A 15,258-nucleotide genomic window follows, 5' to 3' on the forward strand; every position below is an offset into this window, starting at 1 on the left:
GAGCCTGATGCGGGGCTCGAACTCACGGACCGCGAGATCGTGACCTGGCTGAAGTCGGACGCTTAACCGACTGCGCCACCCAGGCGCCCCTCAAACTTCTCTTTTACTCCAATGGTCACCTGCACATCTGAAATCTCTATCTTCTTAAAATAAGTGGATTCTTAAACCAATACCTCTGTTAATCAAATAAAATCTTACCTTTACTCCTGAAACAATTACTCCATCTGCTGATTTAACCATGTTTTTAAAGAAATCTTCAAGTTTCTCTTTTTTATTTTTTCCTCTCACACTCAGCTGAAAGAAAGGTAAACTTAAGTTGGCAATTTTTTTCTTTTTTAGATTACATATGGAAAGTAATGCCTCTTTCATTATTATTTACCACTTGCTGCACCAGGGTGTCCCATAAAGGAATAGCCCATCTAATTTCCTTATCTTACTACCATGGTTTCAATGCTCACCATTATATAAATGATTCACAAATCATGATCACTACCACTAAGCTCTTTCCTGAATCTTAGATTCTATTTCCATTTGCCTAGATCATATCCTTATAAATGGAAATTCTGCTAACCTCACATTAGACTAAAGCAGTATTCATTATAATCTAATCTCCAAAACTTTCCTTTTCTTGGTTCTCCCTATTCATGGTCCCTCCTTCATGGTCCCTCCATCCAACCAATCTCTCAGATTCCCACATGTTCCCTAAAACCCCATACCACTCATTAAAAATCTTGAAATAATCTACAACTTCTTTTTGTCTCTCAAAGCTCAAATTCTACCATCAAATGTCTGAAATTTGTCCCTTTCCTTTCTCACTGTCCTAGTAAAAATCCTCATTATTTCTTGCTTAACTACCACATTGGACTACTAGTTAACATCTCTCATTTCTTCAATCCAATCCATTCTGTTTTTTTTTTTTTTTTAAATTTTTTTTTTCAACATTTATTTATTTTTGGGACAGAGAGAGACAGAGCATGAACGCGGGAGGGGCAGAGAGAGAGGGAGACACAGAATCGGAAACAGGCTCCAGGCTCTGAGCCATCAGCCCAGAGCCTGACGCGGGGCTCGAACTCACGGACCGCGAGATCGTGACCTGGCTGAAGTCGGACGCTCAACCGACTGCGCCACCCAGGCGCCCCAATCCAATCCATTCTGATGAGGACTTCCAAAATTAAATTTTGAGCATCTCCTCTCTACTCAATAACTTTATAGAGTTTCACAATGTTCGGAGAATAAAAGCCAATCCCCTAGGCATGGTATTCAAGACTTTCAACAATCTGGTTCAATTTACCTTTGTATTCACCACCAAACCCCCACAGAACCTTATGTTCCAAATAGTTCTCAAAAGAAGCTCTAAATGCTTAGGTTCCCCTGTACCTGAAATAATATCTCTCTTCCCACCAAAAATTCTATTCAGACTTCATTAAACATCGAAATTAAAACACATTCTCTTCATGAAACCTTTCTAAACTGCTGTATCTTTAGGCTTCTGAATGCACTCTGGGTGTTTTTCAAAACTGTGTTCTTATATTAACTAATTCACTTATTAAAAAAACTATTGACAAATGTATATTACAATCACGCACTGTGCTAGGTGTTCAGAAAATAAGGATGATTAAGAGGTGGTCCATATTCTATAAGAGTAATTTATGGTGCAGAGGAGAATCTAGAGAAACATATGATTAAACATAGGGTGAGCAGTACAATGTTAGAGGAATCCATACGGCACTTCGAGAACACCAAGGGAACTTAATACAGACTTAGAAAATGAGAAAGGTAAGACTGGAGGTTGAAAGACCAGTCAGAGGCTGTTTCAATAACCCAAACAAGGGTTATAAAGGTCAGAACTAATCTTTAGGTCTGGTGATAGAAGGAAGTAGACACATTCCTAATATAGTAAGAGAGTAGAACAGACAGGATTTGGTGTTTCCTAATAGGAATAGGGAGCAGGGGGATGCCTGAGTGGCTCAGTGAGTTAACTGTCCAACTCTTGATCTCAGCTCAGGTCTTGATCTCGGGGTCTGAGTTCAGGCCTCAGCATGGAGCCTACTTAAAAAAAAAAAAAAGGAATAGGGAGTAAAGTCATGAGTAATTTTTAGGTCTTAAGAAATTGGAAGGTGCTGGTATCTTCTTTGAGACAGAAAACATAAAAGAAGACCTGCAGGGGCGCCTGGGTGGCGCAGTCGGTTGAGCGTCCGACTTCAGCCGGGTCACGATCTCACGGTCTGTGAGTTCGAGCCCCACGTCGGGCTCTGGGCTGATGGCTCAGAGCCTGGAGCCTGTTTCCGATTCTGTGTCTCCCTCTCTCTCTGCCCCTCCCCCGTTCATGCTCTGTCTCTCTCTGTCCCAAAAATAAATAAACGTTAAAAAAAAAAAAAAAAAAAAAAAAAAAGAAGACCTGCATTTAAAGAAGAGCTCAGGGCGCCTGGGTGGCGCAGTCGGTTAAGCGTCCGACTTCAGCCAGGTCACGATCTCGCGGTCCGTGAGTTCGAGCCCCGCATCAGGCTCTGGGCTGATGGCTCAGAGCCTGGAGCCTGTTTCCGATTATGTGTCTCCCTCTCTCTCTGCCCCTTCCCCGTTCATGCTCTGTCTCTCTCTGTCCCAAAAATAAATAAACGTTGAAAAAAAATTAAAAAAAAAAAAATAAATAAAGAAGAGCTCAAACAAGTGATACAGATTTATAAGTTAATAGATATAAAAGTACCTGCAGCCACAGGAGTCAATGAGATCACTTCAGGAGAATTTAGAGTTAGAAGTCTAAAGGAACTTCTAAATTTCTGGAGAAATCAGTGAGGAACCTTGGAAGGATCCTATTTAAATGAATGGATATATGGAGGAAAAAGCTCACAAAGGACACTAAGAAGGAGCCACAGAGTTAAGAAGGAAACTCAGAACAGATTCCCAAAGATCCAGAAGTACATGGGATCCAGGATAGCTAGAAAGATACCTTTGTCAAAGTGGAAAGGCACAATGTAATATACTATATTAGTAGAATAAAGGACAAAACCACATTATCATCTCAATAGCTATACTTTTTCATAATAAAAACACTCAACAAACTAGGAATAGAAGGGAACTTCTTCAACTTGATCAAGAGCATCAATGAAAACCCCACAGTTAACATCATACTTAATAGTCAAATAGTGAATGCTTTCCTCCCAAGATCATAGACAAAACAAGGATGTCTGCTCTTGTCATTTCTATTTTACATTGTACTGGAGATTCTAGCCAGGGAAGTTAGGCAAGCAAAAGAAATTAAAAGTTGTCCAGATTGGAAAGGAAGAAAAAAAAGAAAAAAAAAAAAAAAGCTAATATATGCATGTGGCTGCCAAGGCAGATGAGGGTTGTGGGAGACACGTGGAGTTGTGGGATTTGATCTCTGATTTGCTTGTATTTCCTAGTGAACAAGGTCATTTTACATCAAGGAGGAACTGCTGCAAGTTGAAATTAGCTTTTATGGAAAATGGGAGAGAGCTGTTTGAAGTCATATATAACCTTGTTATAAATGATGGAGCAGGCAATCTAGGCTACATGAGAACAAAGTAAAGACAAAAGGGCTGCTAACAGGGTCAAAATGCAGAAGAGATCAAGTGTCTAGATGTACCAGAATCAAAGAACAATCAAAATATGAATAGGGAAAAACAGAGCTGTCTATGTTTGGAGTCTATTAATACTAGGGCTTAAGAACTCAGATATGAGGCAGGGTCCTGGGTTATGTCCACTGATAAGGCAGCAAGAACTGAATGGACATTAGGGTGTTGAAGAGGTTATATATTTACTCTACTCTTAAGTAGACTCAGACTATACCTAGTAGAAACAGAGAAGGTATACAACTACTTAAGTAAGGCAGTAAACATTAAAGGCAATCATTCCTTACAACAGCAACTATTTCTCAAACAACTCAATGCTAGAATAAGCTTTTCTAGGCCTCCCAGCTGCCTGATGGCCTCTTTAGACTTTAAGACACCCTAGCTCTACTTCAGCAACTTATCAGTCCCATGGCTCTCTGAAACTTAGAAAACAAAACAGCACATGCAGATTGCTTTTCCTGCCCCACTGAAGTATGTAAAGATCCGTGAAACAGCATTAGAACAACATAGAGAAAAACCTCTTAGTTTTGGGCCTATAATCTCCTTCTTTTTAAAAAACTTTTTTTGTATTAGTTTATATTTTGAGAGAGACGGAATGAGAGAGCAGGGGAGGGGCACAGAGAGAGGGAGAGAGAATCACAAACAGGCTCCACGCTGTCAGCACAGAGCCTCATGCGTGGCTAGAACCCACCAACCATGAGATCATGACCTGAGCTGAAACTGAGTCAAATGCTTAACCAACTGAGCCACCCAGGCATATACCTTTTCTTCTTCTTCTTCTTTTTTTTAATTTTTAACATTTATTTATTTTTAAGAGACAGAGAAAGATAGTGTGTGAGTGGGGAAGGAGCAGAGAGAGAAGGAGACACAGAATCTGAAGCAGGCTTCAGGCTCTGAGCTGTCAGCACAGAGCCCGACACGGGGCTCAAACTCACGGACCGTGAGATCATGACCTGAGCTGAAGTCACACACCCAACCGACTGAGTCACTCAGGTGTCCCTTCTTTTTTTTTAATGTTTGTTTATTTTTGAGAGAGGGAGGGAGCACAAGCAGAGGAGGGGCAGAGATGGGGACAGAGGATCTGAAGCAGGATCTGCACTGATAGAGAACCCAATCCTGGGCTCAAACTCATAAACTGTGAGATCATGACCTGATCTTACTTAACTGACTGAGCCACCCAGGTGCCCTGGGGCCTATAATCTTCTATAACCTGTTAATATACTTGCTATTAATTAATGATTAAAAAATATTTGCAAACCACTTTCCTGTCTTTTTAGAGTTTCTCCAAAATACCATGTGCTGGTATTAAAAGGGTTATTATAATGCATGACATCATTATCTCTATTAAGCATATATTAGTGGGAGGAAGAAAAAGAAATCTATATTGAAGGGAGAAAATTTATGAAACCTTAATTTTTTTCCAAAGCTATTTATAAATCTGATCTAAACAATCAATAATCCATTTGACAAAATACAGCATCCATTCTTAATAAAAACCCTCAACAATGTAGGGATAGATGGAATATATCTCAACATCATAACCATATATGAAAGACCCATAGTTAATATCCTCCTCAATGGGGAAAAGCTGAAAGCCTTTCCTTTATAGTCAGGAACAAGACAAGGATACCCATTCTCATCATTACTATTTAACACATTATTGGAAGTCTTAATCTCCGCAGACAACAAAAAGAAAAGGCACCCAAATCAGCAAGGAGGAAGTCAAACTTTCACATGATACTCTATGTAGAAAATCCGAAAGACTCCACCAAAAAATTGCTAGAACTAATACATGAATTCAGCAAAGTCACAAGACATACAATCAACATGCAGAAATCTGTTGCATTTTTATACATTGATAACGAAGCAGAAAATCAAGGAATTGATTCCATTTGGAACTGCACCAAAAATATACCTAGGAAAATAAACCTAACTAAAGAGGTAAAAGATCTGTACTCTGAAAACTATAAAACACTTATGACAGAAATTGAAGAGGACACTAACAAATGGAAGAGCATTCCATGCTCATGGATTGGAAGAACAAACGTTAAAATGTCAATACTACCCAAAGCAATCCACACATTTAATGCAATCCCTATCAAAATACCACCAGCATTTTTCTCAGAGCTAGAACAAACAATCCTAAAATCTGTATGGGACCACAAAAGACCCTGAATAGCCAAAGCAATCCAAAAAAGAAAAACAAAACTGGAGGCATCATGATTCCAGATTTCAAACTATATTACAAAACTGTAGTCATCAAGACAGTATGGTACTGGCACAGAAACATAGATCAGTGGAACAGAATAGAAAACCCAGAAATGGACCCACAACTATATGGTCAACTAATCTTCAACAAAGCAGGAAAGAAATCCAATGAAAAAAAGACAGTTTCTTCAACAAATGGTGTTGGGAAAAGTGGACAGCAACATGCAGAAGAATGAACCTGGACCACTTTATTACACCATACACAAAAATAAATTCAAAATGGATGAAAGACCTAAATGTGCGATAGGAAACCATCAAATTCCTAGAATAAAACACAGGCAGCAACTTCTCTGACCTTGGCCAGAGCAACTTCTTACTAGACACATTGCCAAAGTTAAGGAAAACAAAAGCAAACATGAACTATTGGGACTTCCTTAAATAAAAAGCTTCTGGGGCACCTAGGTGGCTCAGTCGGTTAAGTGTCAGACCCTTGATTTCAGCTCAGGTCCTGATCTGATGGTTGGATCGAGCCCTGCATGGGGCTCTATGCTGAGTGTGGAGCCTGCTTGGGATTCAATCTCCCCTTCTCTTTCTGCCCCTCCCCTGCTGATGTTTTCTCTCTCTTTCAAAAATAAACTTAAAAGGCTCCTGCACAGCAAAGGAAACAACCAACAAACCTAAAAGATAGCCTACAGAATGGGAGAAGATATCTGCAAATGACATATCAGATAAAGGCTTAGTATCCAAAATCCATAAAGAACTTACCAAATTCAACACCCAAAAAACAAATAATCTAGTGAGGAAATGGGCAGAAGACATGAACAGACACTTTTCCAAAGAAGACATCCAGATGGCTAACAGACATATAAAAGATGATCACCATCACTTATCATCAGGGAAATACAAATCAAAACCATGATGAAATACCACTTTACACCTGTCAGAATGGCTAAAATTAACAACATAAGAAACAGCAAGTGTTGGCAAGCATGCAGAGAAAGGGGGAAACTCTCTTGCACTGTTGGTGGGAATGCAAACTGGTGCAGTCACTCTGGAGAATAGTATGGAGGTCCCTCAAGAAACTAAAAATAGAACTACCCTATGATCCAGCAATTGCACTATTAGGTATTTACCCAAAGGATACAAAAATACAGATTCGAAGGGGTACATGCACCCCAATGTTTATAGCATTATCAACAATAGCCAAACTATGGAGAGAGCCCAAATGTCCATCAATTTATGAATGGATAAAGAAGATGTGGTACATATATACAATGGAATATTACTCAGCCATCAAAAAGAATGAAATCTGGCCATTTGCAATGATGTGGACGGAGCTAGCATATATTATGTTAAGTGAAATAAGTAAACCAGAGAATGACAAATCCCATATGATTTCGCTTCTATGTGAAATATAAGAAACAAAACAGATGAACATATGGGAAGAGGGGGGAAAGAAAAGTGAGGGAAACAAACCACAAGAGACTCTTAATGACAGAGAACAAACTGGGTTGACAGAGGGACGTGGGTAGGAGATGGGCTAGATGAGTGATAGGTACTAAGGAGGGCACTTGTTGGGATGAGCACTGGGTGTTGTACGTTAAGTGATAAATCACTGAATTCTACTCCTGAAACCAATATTGCACTGTATGTTAACTATAAAATTTAAATTAAAAAAAAAAAAAAGTTAAAAAACCACCACCACAACTGGAAAACAATCAATAATCTTTCACTTATCATTTTAACAAATACTTATTTTACATCTTAATTGTCAGCCATTATTCTAAAGCAGTGAGGATACAATGGTGTAAAATTCAAGCCTTGCTTTCAGAGAGCTTACATTTTAGTAGAGAGGACAGATAATAAATACATAAAAATTTAAAATACAGACATATAATTTCAGATAGTACTAAGGGATTTGGCAATGGGACAGAGTACACAGAGCATGAGGCTCCTCTAGCTCAAGTGGCCTTGCACTGATAATACTCACTGTATGCCTAAGCTGCTCTACCAATTATTATTAAGGTTTTGGCCAAGGCCATGAATAAGGTTAAGCAAAAACAAACACATAAAAGTAAAAAAAGTGATGACAGCATTCTATCATGTGTTCTTTGGCAACCCAGTCACAAGTTATTTTCAGCTTCTTATAATTCATGACATAGCCAGAATTTTTTACAGTTCCTAGTTGTAAATGACCACATGCCAGTATCACATACCATATTTACACTTGTGAAAGTATCCAGGCTTAAAATGCTGTTTCTGTGATCCTGAGTTACTTCATACCCTTTCAAAAAAATGTGTTCTCTCTATTGCTAGACTTAGGATATTTTATTGTCATGTCTACTAAAACCAAACCAGAAGGGCAAATTTATATACATAAAATTCTTTGATCTTGATGTCAACTTATAAGCAAATAAGCACTATGCTACATTTGTTTTCTGCTAAAATTATGAGTTAATCTTGTCATTCAAATATAAATCCCAAGATCTGTATCACCTATCCATTAAAAAAAAATTTTGCCAGTACTATGAATGAAGAAATCTTTAAAGCTCAACCACATCAATTTTTCTATTTGCACTGTAACAGAGTTTTCAGGCAGGGAAGGAGGAAGATTAGGAGCAATTGGCACTGAAAAAGGTCAGTTAAACAGATCAAAAGGCAATGATTAACCCTAAAGTAATCTAGAATTCTTTAGCTCAAGCACCTCCCTGGAATTTCAGAAAACTTCAAACTCAAATTTAGGAAACAATCAAGTTGATAATCCTATTTCTTTTTTTTTTTTTTTAAATTTTTTTTTTTCAACGTTTTTTTTTTAATTTATTTTTGGGACAGAGAGAGACAGAGCATGAACGGGGGAGGGGCGGACAGAGAGGGAGACACAGAATCAGAAACAGGTTCCAGGCTCCGAGCCCTCAGCCCAGAGCCTGACGCGGGGCTCGAACTCACAGACCGCGAGATCGTGACCTGGCTGAAGTCAGACGCTTAACTGACTGCGCCACCCAGGCGCCCCATGATAATCTTATTTCTTAAGAGGTTCACAATTCAGGATGAAAATCAATGTCCCATGCAGTAACATGATTTAGCCTCATTTCTTCAATTTCTTCATTTCTTCTCTAGTTGTATTGAAATACTCTATTACCACTAAAAAAAATGTCATTTTACACTACCTTGAAAAATAAGAACATTACAAAAAAAGGTTTTTTTCTAACTACTCCCTGCCTTTTACAGTGACTCTAAAAATAAACCTTTATTACTGCTTTAATCAATACTCACATCTTGATTATATTCCAAGAAGACATGGAAATTTAAGTCTTTTCTCAAAATAGGATGTGCTGCCACACGACATAGGAACACTTCATGCATTGCAACAGTCTTCTTGAATATTGCCAAATATTCACTAGAAACAATACACATAATTAAAGGTAAAACACTGCATCAACTAGAAAATAGTCCGTAACAGTTTTCAACAAATACTCCAAATTATTCTAAATGCAAAATTAAAGATACAAATATATAATCCATGTAAACAAAGGTTTTAGTTGAACTGTTAATAAAATGTATAAAATCCAGCTCTGAAAAGACTTCATGCTAGTTAATAGTATTTATTATATTTAAATGTTAATATTTTTAAGTTTTATGAACTTTTCTTCCTATGCAAGTTGATGTTAAAGATAACTATAGGGGTGTTTGTTTTCAGCTCCAGAGAAAGTACACTACAAATTATTTGATACAATCTTTATGGATCAATTTCTCGATAATTACTGCTTTTAAATACCTGTGTACAAAAAAAAAATCTAAACTCAAACCTCAGTAAGAATATTTTCAACATTAATAATTATTTTCATCTAATGACCCAAACACACAAGAAAAAAAGCACACCACAGAGACTAACTTTTGTCATTACATTGGAAAATTATGTTTAAAATATTTTAATTTCATCAGTGAATCACAGTGATCATATAGTAATATACGTCAGTTTGAAAAAAGAAACACTCAAGGAAAAGGCCCAATATTCTTGCTTCAACTACGTGCAAGGAGGATAAATTTTACATACCAGCAAACCAGCAGGACCAATGTTGGGAGAAGTTTGATCTCTGTGAGGGTAGTCATTCAGTGAAGACAAAAAAGAAGGATGCAGAGGATGGAGGTAGCAGTAGAATAAACCCAAGGTTCTCTGTTATCCAACCCCTAACCAGACCACAAAAGAATCATGATCAGGGCCACTGGAAAACCACAGATTCTTTAATATTAATGTGCTCTGCTAATTTCCAGTTTTCAGTCTTATAACTATAAAAGTATGTATCTCTGTCTCTCAGACTATTGCTTGCACCCAGCATGGACAAAAATCTTAAAATATGTCACCTTACACTTTGACAAAAAAGATCTACTTTGCTAATTTATCTTGTCAAACGAGTTTAGCATTCTGAAGAGGAGTCTAGTAGCCAGGTGCATATATGCTTAAAAACTGAAACTAAGTGGAAGAGGAGAAAAGGAAATGAATGAAGAGGAGAAATGATCAGAAAAAGAGTGATGGAGGTGATGATGATACAAGGGAAAGTGTTTACTTGTACTGCTCTCAAAATACAGAAAACAATATCCTGTAAATCTAAAATTACTTCAAATGTCTAATAAGAAGGGAAAGATTCTGCATTTTCAGCAAATATGCTAAACGCAAAACAGAAGTTATCTCCAGTTTTTTCAAAGATTTAATGCATTTCTAGTATATGTGAAACTAATAATCATTTAATAAAAAACATTTTAAAACTATTCTCCTTTTACTTTGCTCCTATTCTTTTCCCCTTAGCCAGAAGCCATAGGCAGAAAGAAAGAGGGCAAAAATTAAACACAGACACAGCCATTTAGACAGGTGCACGCGTGCACACACATGCGTATACACACACACACACACACACACACACACACACACACACTTTTTAAAAAAGAAAACAGAGTATGTGCAGAGTTGCTTGGTGCATATTTCTATGAGAAACAGAAAACAGAAGTTTGGGTAGTATGCACACATCGAAAAAAGAAAACCAGGTTGGCAATGACTAAGGCCTTGTAGATAAAAACCAAAACAACTTATATTCTGCTTCAAAAAGTCCTATTTCCCTTTCTACTATTTTTAAATAAAGTTTTGGACCCCCCATTTTCAATTTTCAGAGTCTATTTAAAACATTAATTTAAAGAATTTTACAATGTAGGCAATTATTCTATAATTTTCCTGTAGGCTCTGATCATGATCATTAAAACTGGTTGTTTGGCTTAAACCTGCATCTTTCAGAAAGGGTCACTGTGGTGAAATGATTAAAAGGATGGGATATCAGAGAGCATAGAAAAAAGGCATTAAAATAAGCACAATTAACAAAACCAACAACAAAAATCACATACGCTTCCAGTTCCTGTTTCATCTTTGTGAATTCTTCCTTTGTCATGGACCCTTCTCCTTCTCCAAGCTTCTGTAGTTTTTCCCTTGAAGCATCGAAGTCAGGTCTTGGTGGTGCTGGTGGGATCTGTAAGAAAATCAAATCACTAATTTTAAAGACTTTTAGTTTTCACAGCAACTGTACTACTGCTACCATAAAAGACTGTGTCTGGGAGAGCTAAAGACATCTTGAATGAACATGGCACCAGGAATATCTCAATTCAGGTTAGAAAATTTGATTAGGTCCTTTGCACAAGGAAGAAATATGGCAGAGCACTATTTTCTAGTATTAGAACAGTAGTTCCCAAACTTTAATCTGCAGATTCCTATGTGGCAACCTAGAGTCTTCAAATGTATAAACACATTAAGCTCTGACTATACACTAAATTAATATGCATACCAATTTTCAGAAGTATGTAAATAGTTTGATCAAATACAAACATATATTTTTAAATTAATGAATTCATAGTAGCTTTATGCTATTCTATGTTTCTTAAATTCATGGATGCCAACAGTACAATCCAGCAAGGGATGTTAAAAAGGGTTCCTTAACTGGAGGAGTGCACCAGAAGCATAGAGCACGGACTTAAAACCAAGACAACAAAACAGAGATTAATGACTAACCTCATTCCATTCACTCACAGTAAGGGGGTGAGTAAATACTTATCTTAAGTAAAAATATAGTATCTAGAAGAGACCTATCTTTCAAGGGAAGGATAGAAGAAAAAAGTTTACCTTAAAAGGAAGGGCTTACAAATAAGAATTGTTAAGGGAAAATGATGGGAAGCAAAGAAAGCAAGAAGAAAAGATAAGTAGAGGAAAAGTTAAAGAATGAATACAAGAAAAGAGTTATGCTTGAGGAAAGCAATAGGGAAGGAAGCATCAAGTACAGCTAAGCACATATTCACATCTACTATGCACCAGGCATGATACTGAACAATGTGCATATAAAGATAAACAAGACATGGTCTTGGGTGCCTGGCTGACACAGTTGGTAGAGTATGCGACTCCTAATCTTAGGGTTGCGAGTTCAAGCCCCATGCTGGGTGTAGAGATCACTTAAAAATAAAATCTTGGAGCAGGGGCCTGGGTGGCTCAGTCAAACGTCTGACTCTTGATATTGGCTCAGATTGTGATCTTGCAGCTGTGAGACTGAGCCCCTTGCTGGGCTCCTGAGCATGGAGCCGGCTTAAGATTCTCTCTACCTCTCTCTCTGCCCCTCCCTTTCTCATATGTATGTTCTCTCTCTCAAAATAAATAAACACTAAAAATAAATAAATAGGGGCACCTGGGTGGCTCAGTTGGTTGAGCATCCGACTTTGGCTCAGGTCATGATCTCAAGGTTCGTGAGTTTGAGCCCCACGTCGGACTTGCTCCTGTCAGCCTGTCAGCACAGAGCTCCCTTCAGATCCTCTGTCCCCCTCTCCCTGCTCCTCCCCCACCTGCATTCTCTCCAAAATAAGTAATTATCTATCTATCTATCTATCTATCTATCTATCTATCTATCTACCTTAGGGTGCCTGGGTCCTGGGTGGCTGAATTGGTTGAGCATCTGGCTCTTGATTTTGGCTCAGGTCATGATCTCAGTGTGATGAGGTCAAGCGCTGTGTCAGGCTCTGTGCTGAGCATAGACTCTGCTTAAGATTCTCTCTCTCTCTCTGCCCCTCTTCCCTGTTCCTGCTAGCTAAAATAATTTGAAAAAAAAAAAAAAAAAACCAACAAACTTTTTTTATATGTGATTAAGTATTTTTTTTTACTTATCTTTATTATTTTTTAAGATTTACATCCAAGTTAGTTAACATATAGTGTAATAATAAAAAAAATCTTAAAAAAAACAAGCAAAGATGGTCTTGATCTTTGAGGAGTGTTTAGTCTATAGAAGGAAATTGTAGTAAGAAAATGCCATTAGACAAGATGAGGAAGAAAAGGTGGAAATAAGATGGGAAGAGAAGGAGTTTCCAGTTTGGTGAACACACTGACATGCTATGGAGGTGGAAGGTGGTATACCTGGAGAGGGCATGAAAGTTATGCCCCAACCCCGATCCCTGTACCTTGTCCTATGCATCTCTTCCTTTGGGCTGTCTGGTTGTATCCTTTATATAAACTGGTAATTTTTTTTAAAGAAAAAAAGAAAAAAATGTACGGCCAGTGGTCAACCAAATTTTGAGTTACACAAAGAAAAAGCAAATGACTGAGGAGTAGCCACAAGGATGGAGAAAGAATCAAGTCAGGATAATTTCAAGGATATCAAATGAAACTAAATTTCAGGAATCTGAGTGTGGACAATGGCTGAGGCACAACATCTGGTACATACTTAGATTAGATGACTTCTTAAGGTACCTCCAACTCTAAGTATTTGTCTACCTAAGTGTTCAAAACCAGTATGGTTTGTAACATCCCCTTAATTAATCCCTAGGAAAAACCCATTTCACTTCCAGTAAACAATAAGAATTTAAATTTAAATGAAGGAGCATAACATAGCCATATCTCCACACTTTCAAACTAGGCAATTTAGGATAAAAGGTGATCGTACATTGTGTTTTCTAATTGGCAATTTAAAAAAATTACACCAGTACACTAAAAATTTAACACATAATAAAGTACCTAAAAAGCTCCTAGAAAATGGGATTAAAATGGAACCCCAATACTCACAATATAACCTGCATAGTCTTCATTTTCAACGAAGGAATCATGAAGCCAGATAAATTCCTCATGTTGTCGAACAACAGAAAACTCATTTTGTTTAAAATTTGGCAACGAACTCTGCAAAGACAGAGATTCTCTTGAATAAAAATCAAAATTGCACTAAAAGGCTTTTAGTAAATATTTTTTATCTTATTTTTGTAGATTAGTCTCATGCGAAAGATTATCAGCACTTTTAAACTCTATTATAAAAACTCGGAGACATCAGACAAAATTATCCTGAGATGTTTAAGAAAATAATTTGACAGACTTATTATACTATACTGCTACCACCATTTAAAAGTTGTCTTACTAATATATATCAAACTCAACTATTCAAAGAAAAATAGATCTACAGTCTGAAAATATGCCTAAAAACTGAAATCCAAGAAGAAAATAATTTGTAAGACAGTAATTTAATTAACTGAAAGAACAAAACAAAATTGAAAACAAGAATGATGAAAGATATTAATAGAAGTCTAGAGAAAATTAAATCTGCATTACACCCAGGTTTTGTGAGTAATTCTTAAATGTTAGTCTTTAAAAAGTGCATTTTTTAAAAAAAGTACATTTCCCTGGGGCACCTGGATAGCTCAGTTGGTTACGGGTCTAACTCCTGACTTTGGCTCAGGTCATGATCTCACAATTTGTGGGATGGAGCCCTGCATGCCCGAAGCCTGCTTGGGATTCCCTCTCTTTCCCTCTTTCTCTGCCCCTCCCTCCCTCCCTCCCTCACGGATACTCTCTAAATAAATAAATAAACTTAAAAAATTAAAAAAAAATTTAACAAGTACATTTCCTTAAAACTGTTACAATAAAAGCAGTAGCTTATAAACTAAAATATAGTTTACTTCTAATTATGTTCAAAACCAAAGTTCCAGTCAATATATTATCACATATATAACATCTGCACAATAAATAGCTAAAATAGTACAAGTACAAAATCACATTTACCTTTGTGTGAACAGTGAATTTTACTTTATCTCTCTCACTCAGAGCATCGGAAATGTCCACTTGCAGAGCAGCATCACTTTGAAGATCTACATTTATTGCTTTAAGCTAGAAAAAGATAACACCTTAATAAAAATCCTATGGGCATTTATAGAATCTCATTCCTTTCTCAGACATTAACACAATGCAAAAACAAAACAAAATAATCTTAAATCTAAAAAAGTACTCAAGTTCATTAGAACTACATACATATTTTGAAGGGCAGGTTATTTGGGTATGTTATTACCTTAATTTTTCATTCTATAGTATTCAACTACGCTTTGTATGAGTCAATGGGATAACCATTATTCATTATAATTTCACTCAAAAAGTAAACTATTTTTTCTCTCTCCTCTTCTCTGC

The 15,258-nt window shown here is 37.0% G+C and overlaps 1 protein-coding gene across 1 annotated transcript in view; it reads right to left on the bottom strand.

Annotated features, from left to right (window-relative positions):
- SNX6 (sorting nexin 6) overlaps positions 1-15,258 on the bottom strand; it is a 62,244-nt gene that overhangs the window by 31,082 nt on the left and 15,904 nt on the right. Inside the window, exons 3-7 of the mRNA XM_047862685.1 lie at positions 14,860-14,964; positions 13,876-13,986; positions 11,190-11,311; positions 9,072-9,195; positions 199-294 (exon numbers count right to left, since the gene is read on the bottom strand). Coding sequence (XP_047718641.1) covers positions 199-294; positions 9,072-9,195; positions 11,190-11,311; positions 13,876-13,986; positions 14,860-14,964 — 558 coding nt within the window. The remainder of the gene's footprint in view (positions 1-198; positions 295-9,071; positions 9,196-11,189; positions 11,312-13,875; positions 13,987-14,859; positions 14,965-15,258) is intronic.

This window comes from Prionailurus viverrinus, chromosome B3 (genome assembly GCF_022837055.1).
Source record: "Prionailurus viverrinus isolate Anna chromosome B3, UM_Priviv_1.0, whole genome shotgun sequence".
In the NCBI taxonomy this organism is placed as follows: domain Eukaryota; kingdom Metazoa; phylum Chordata; class Mammalia; order Carnivora; family Felidae; genus Prionailurus; species Prionailurus viverrinus.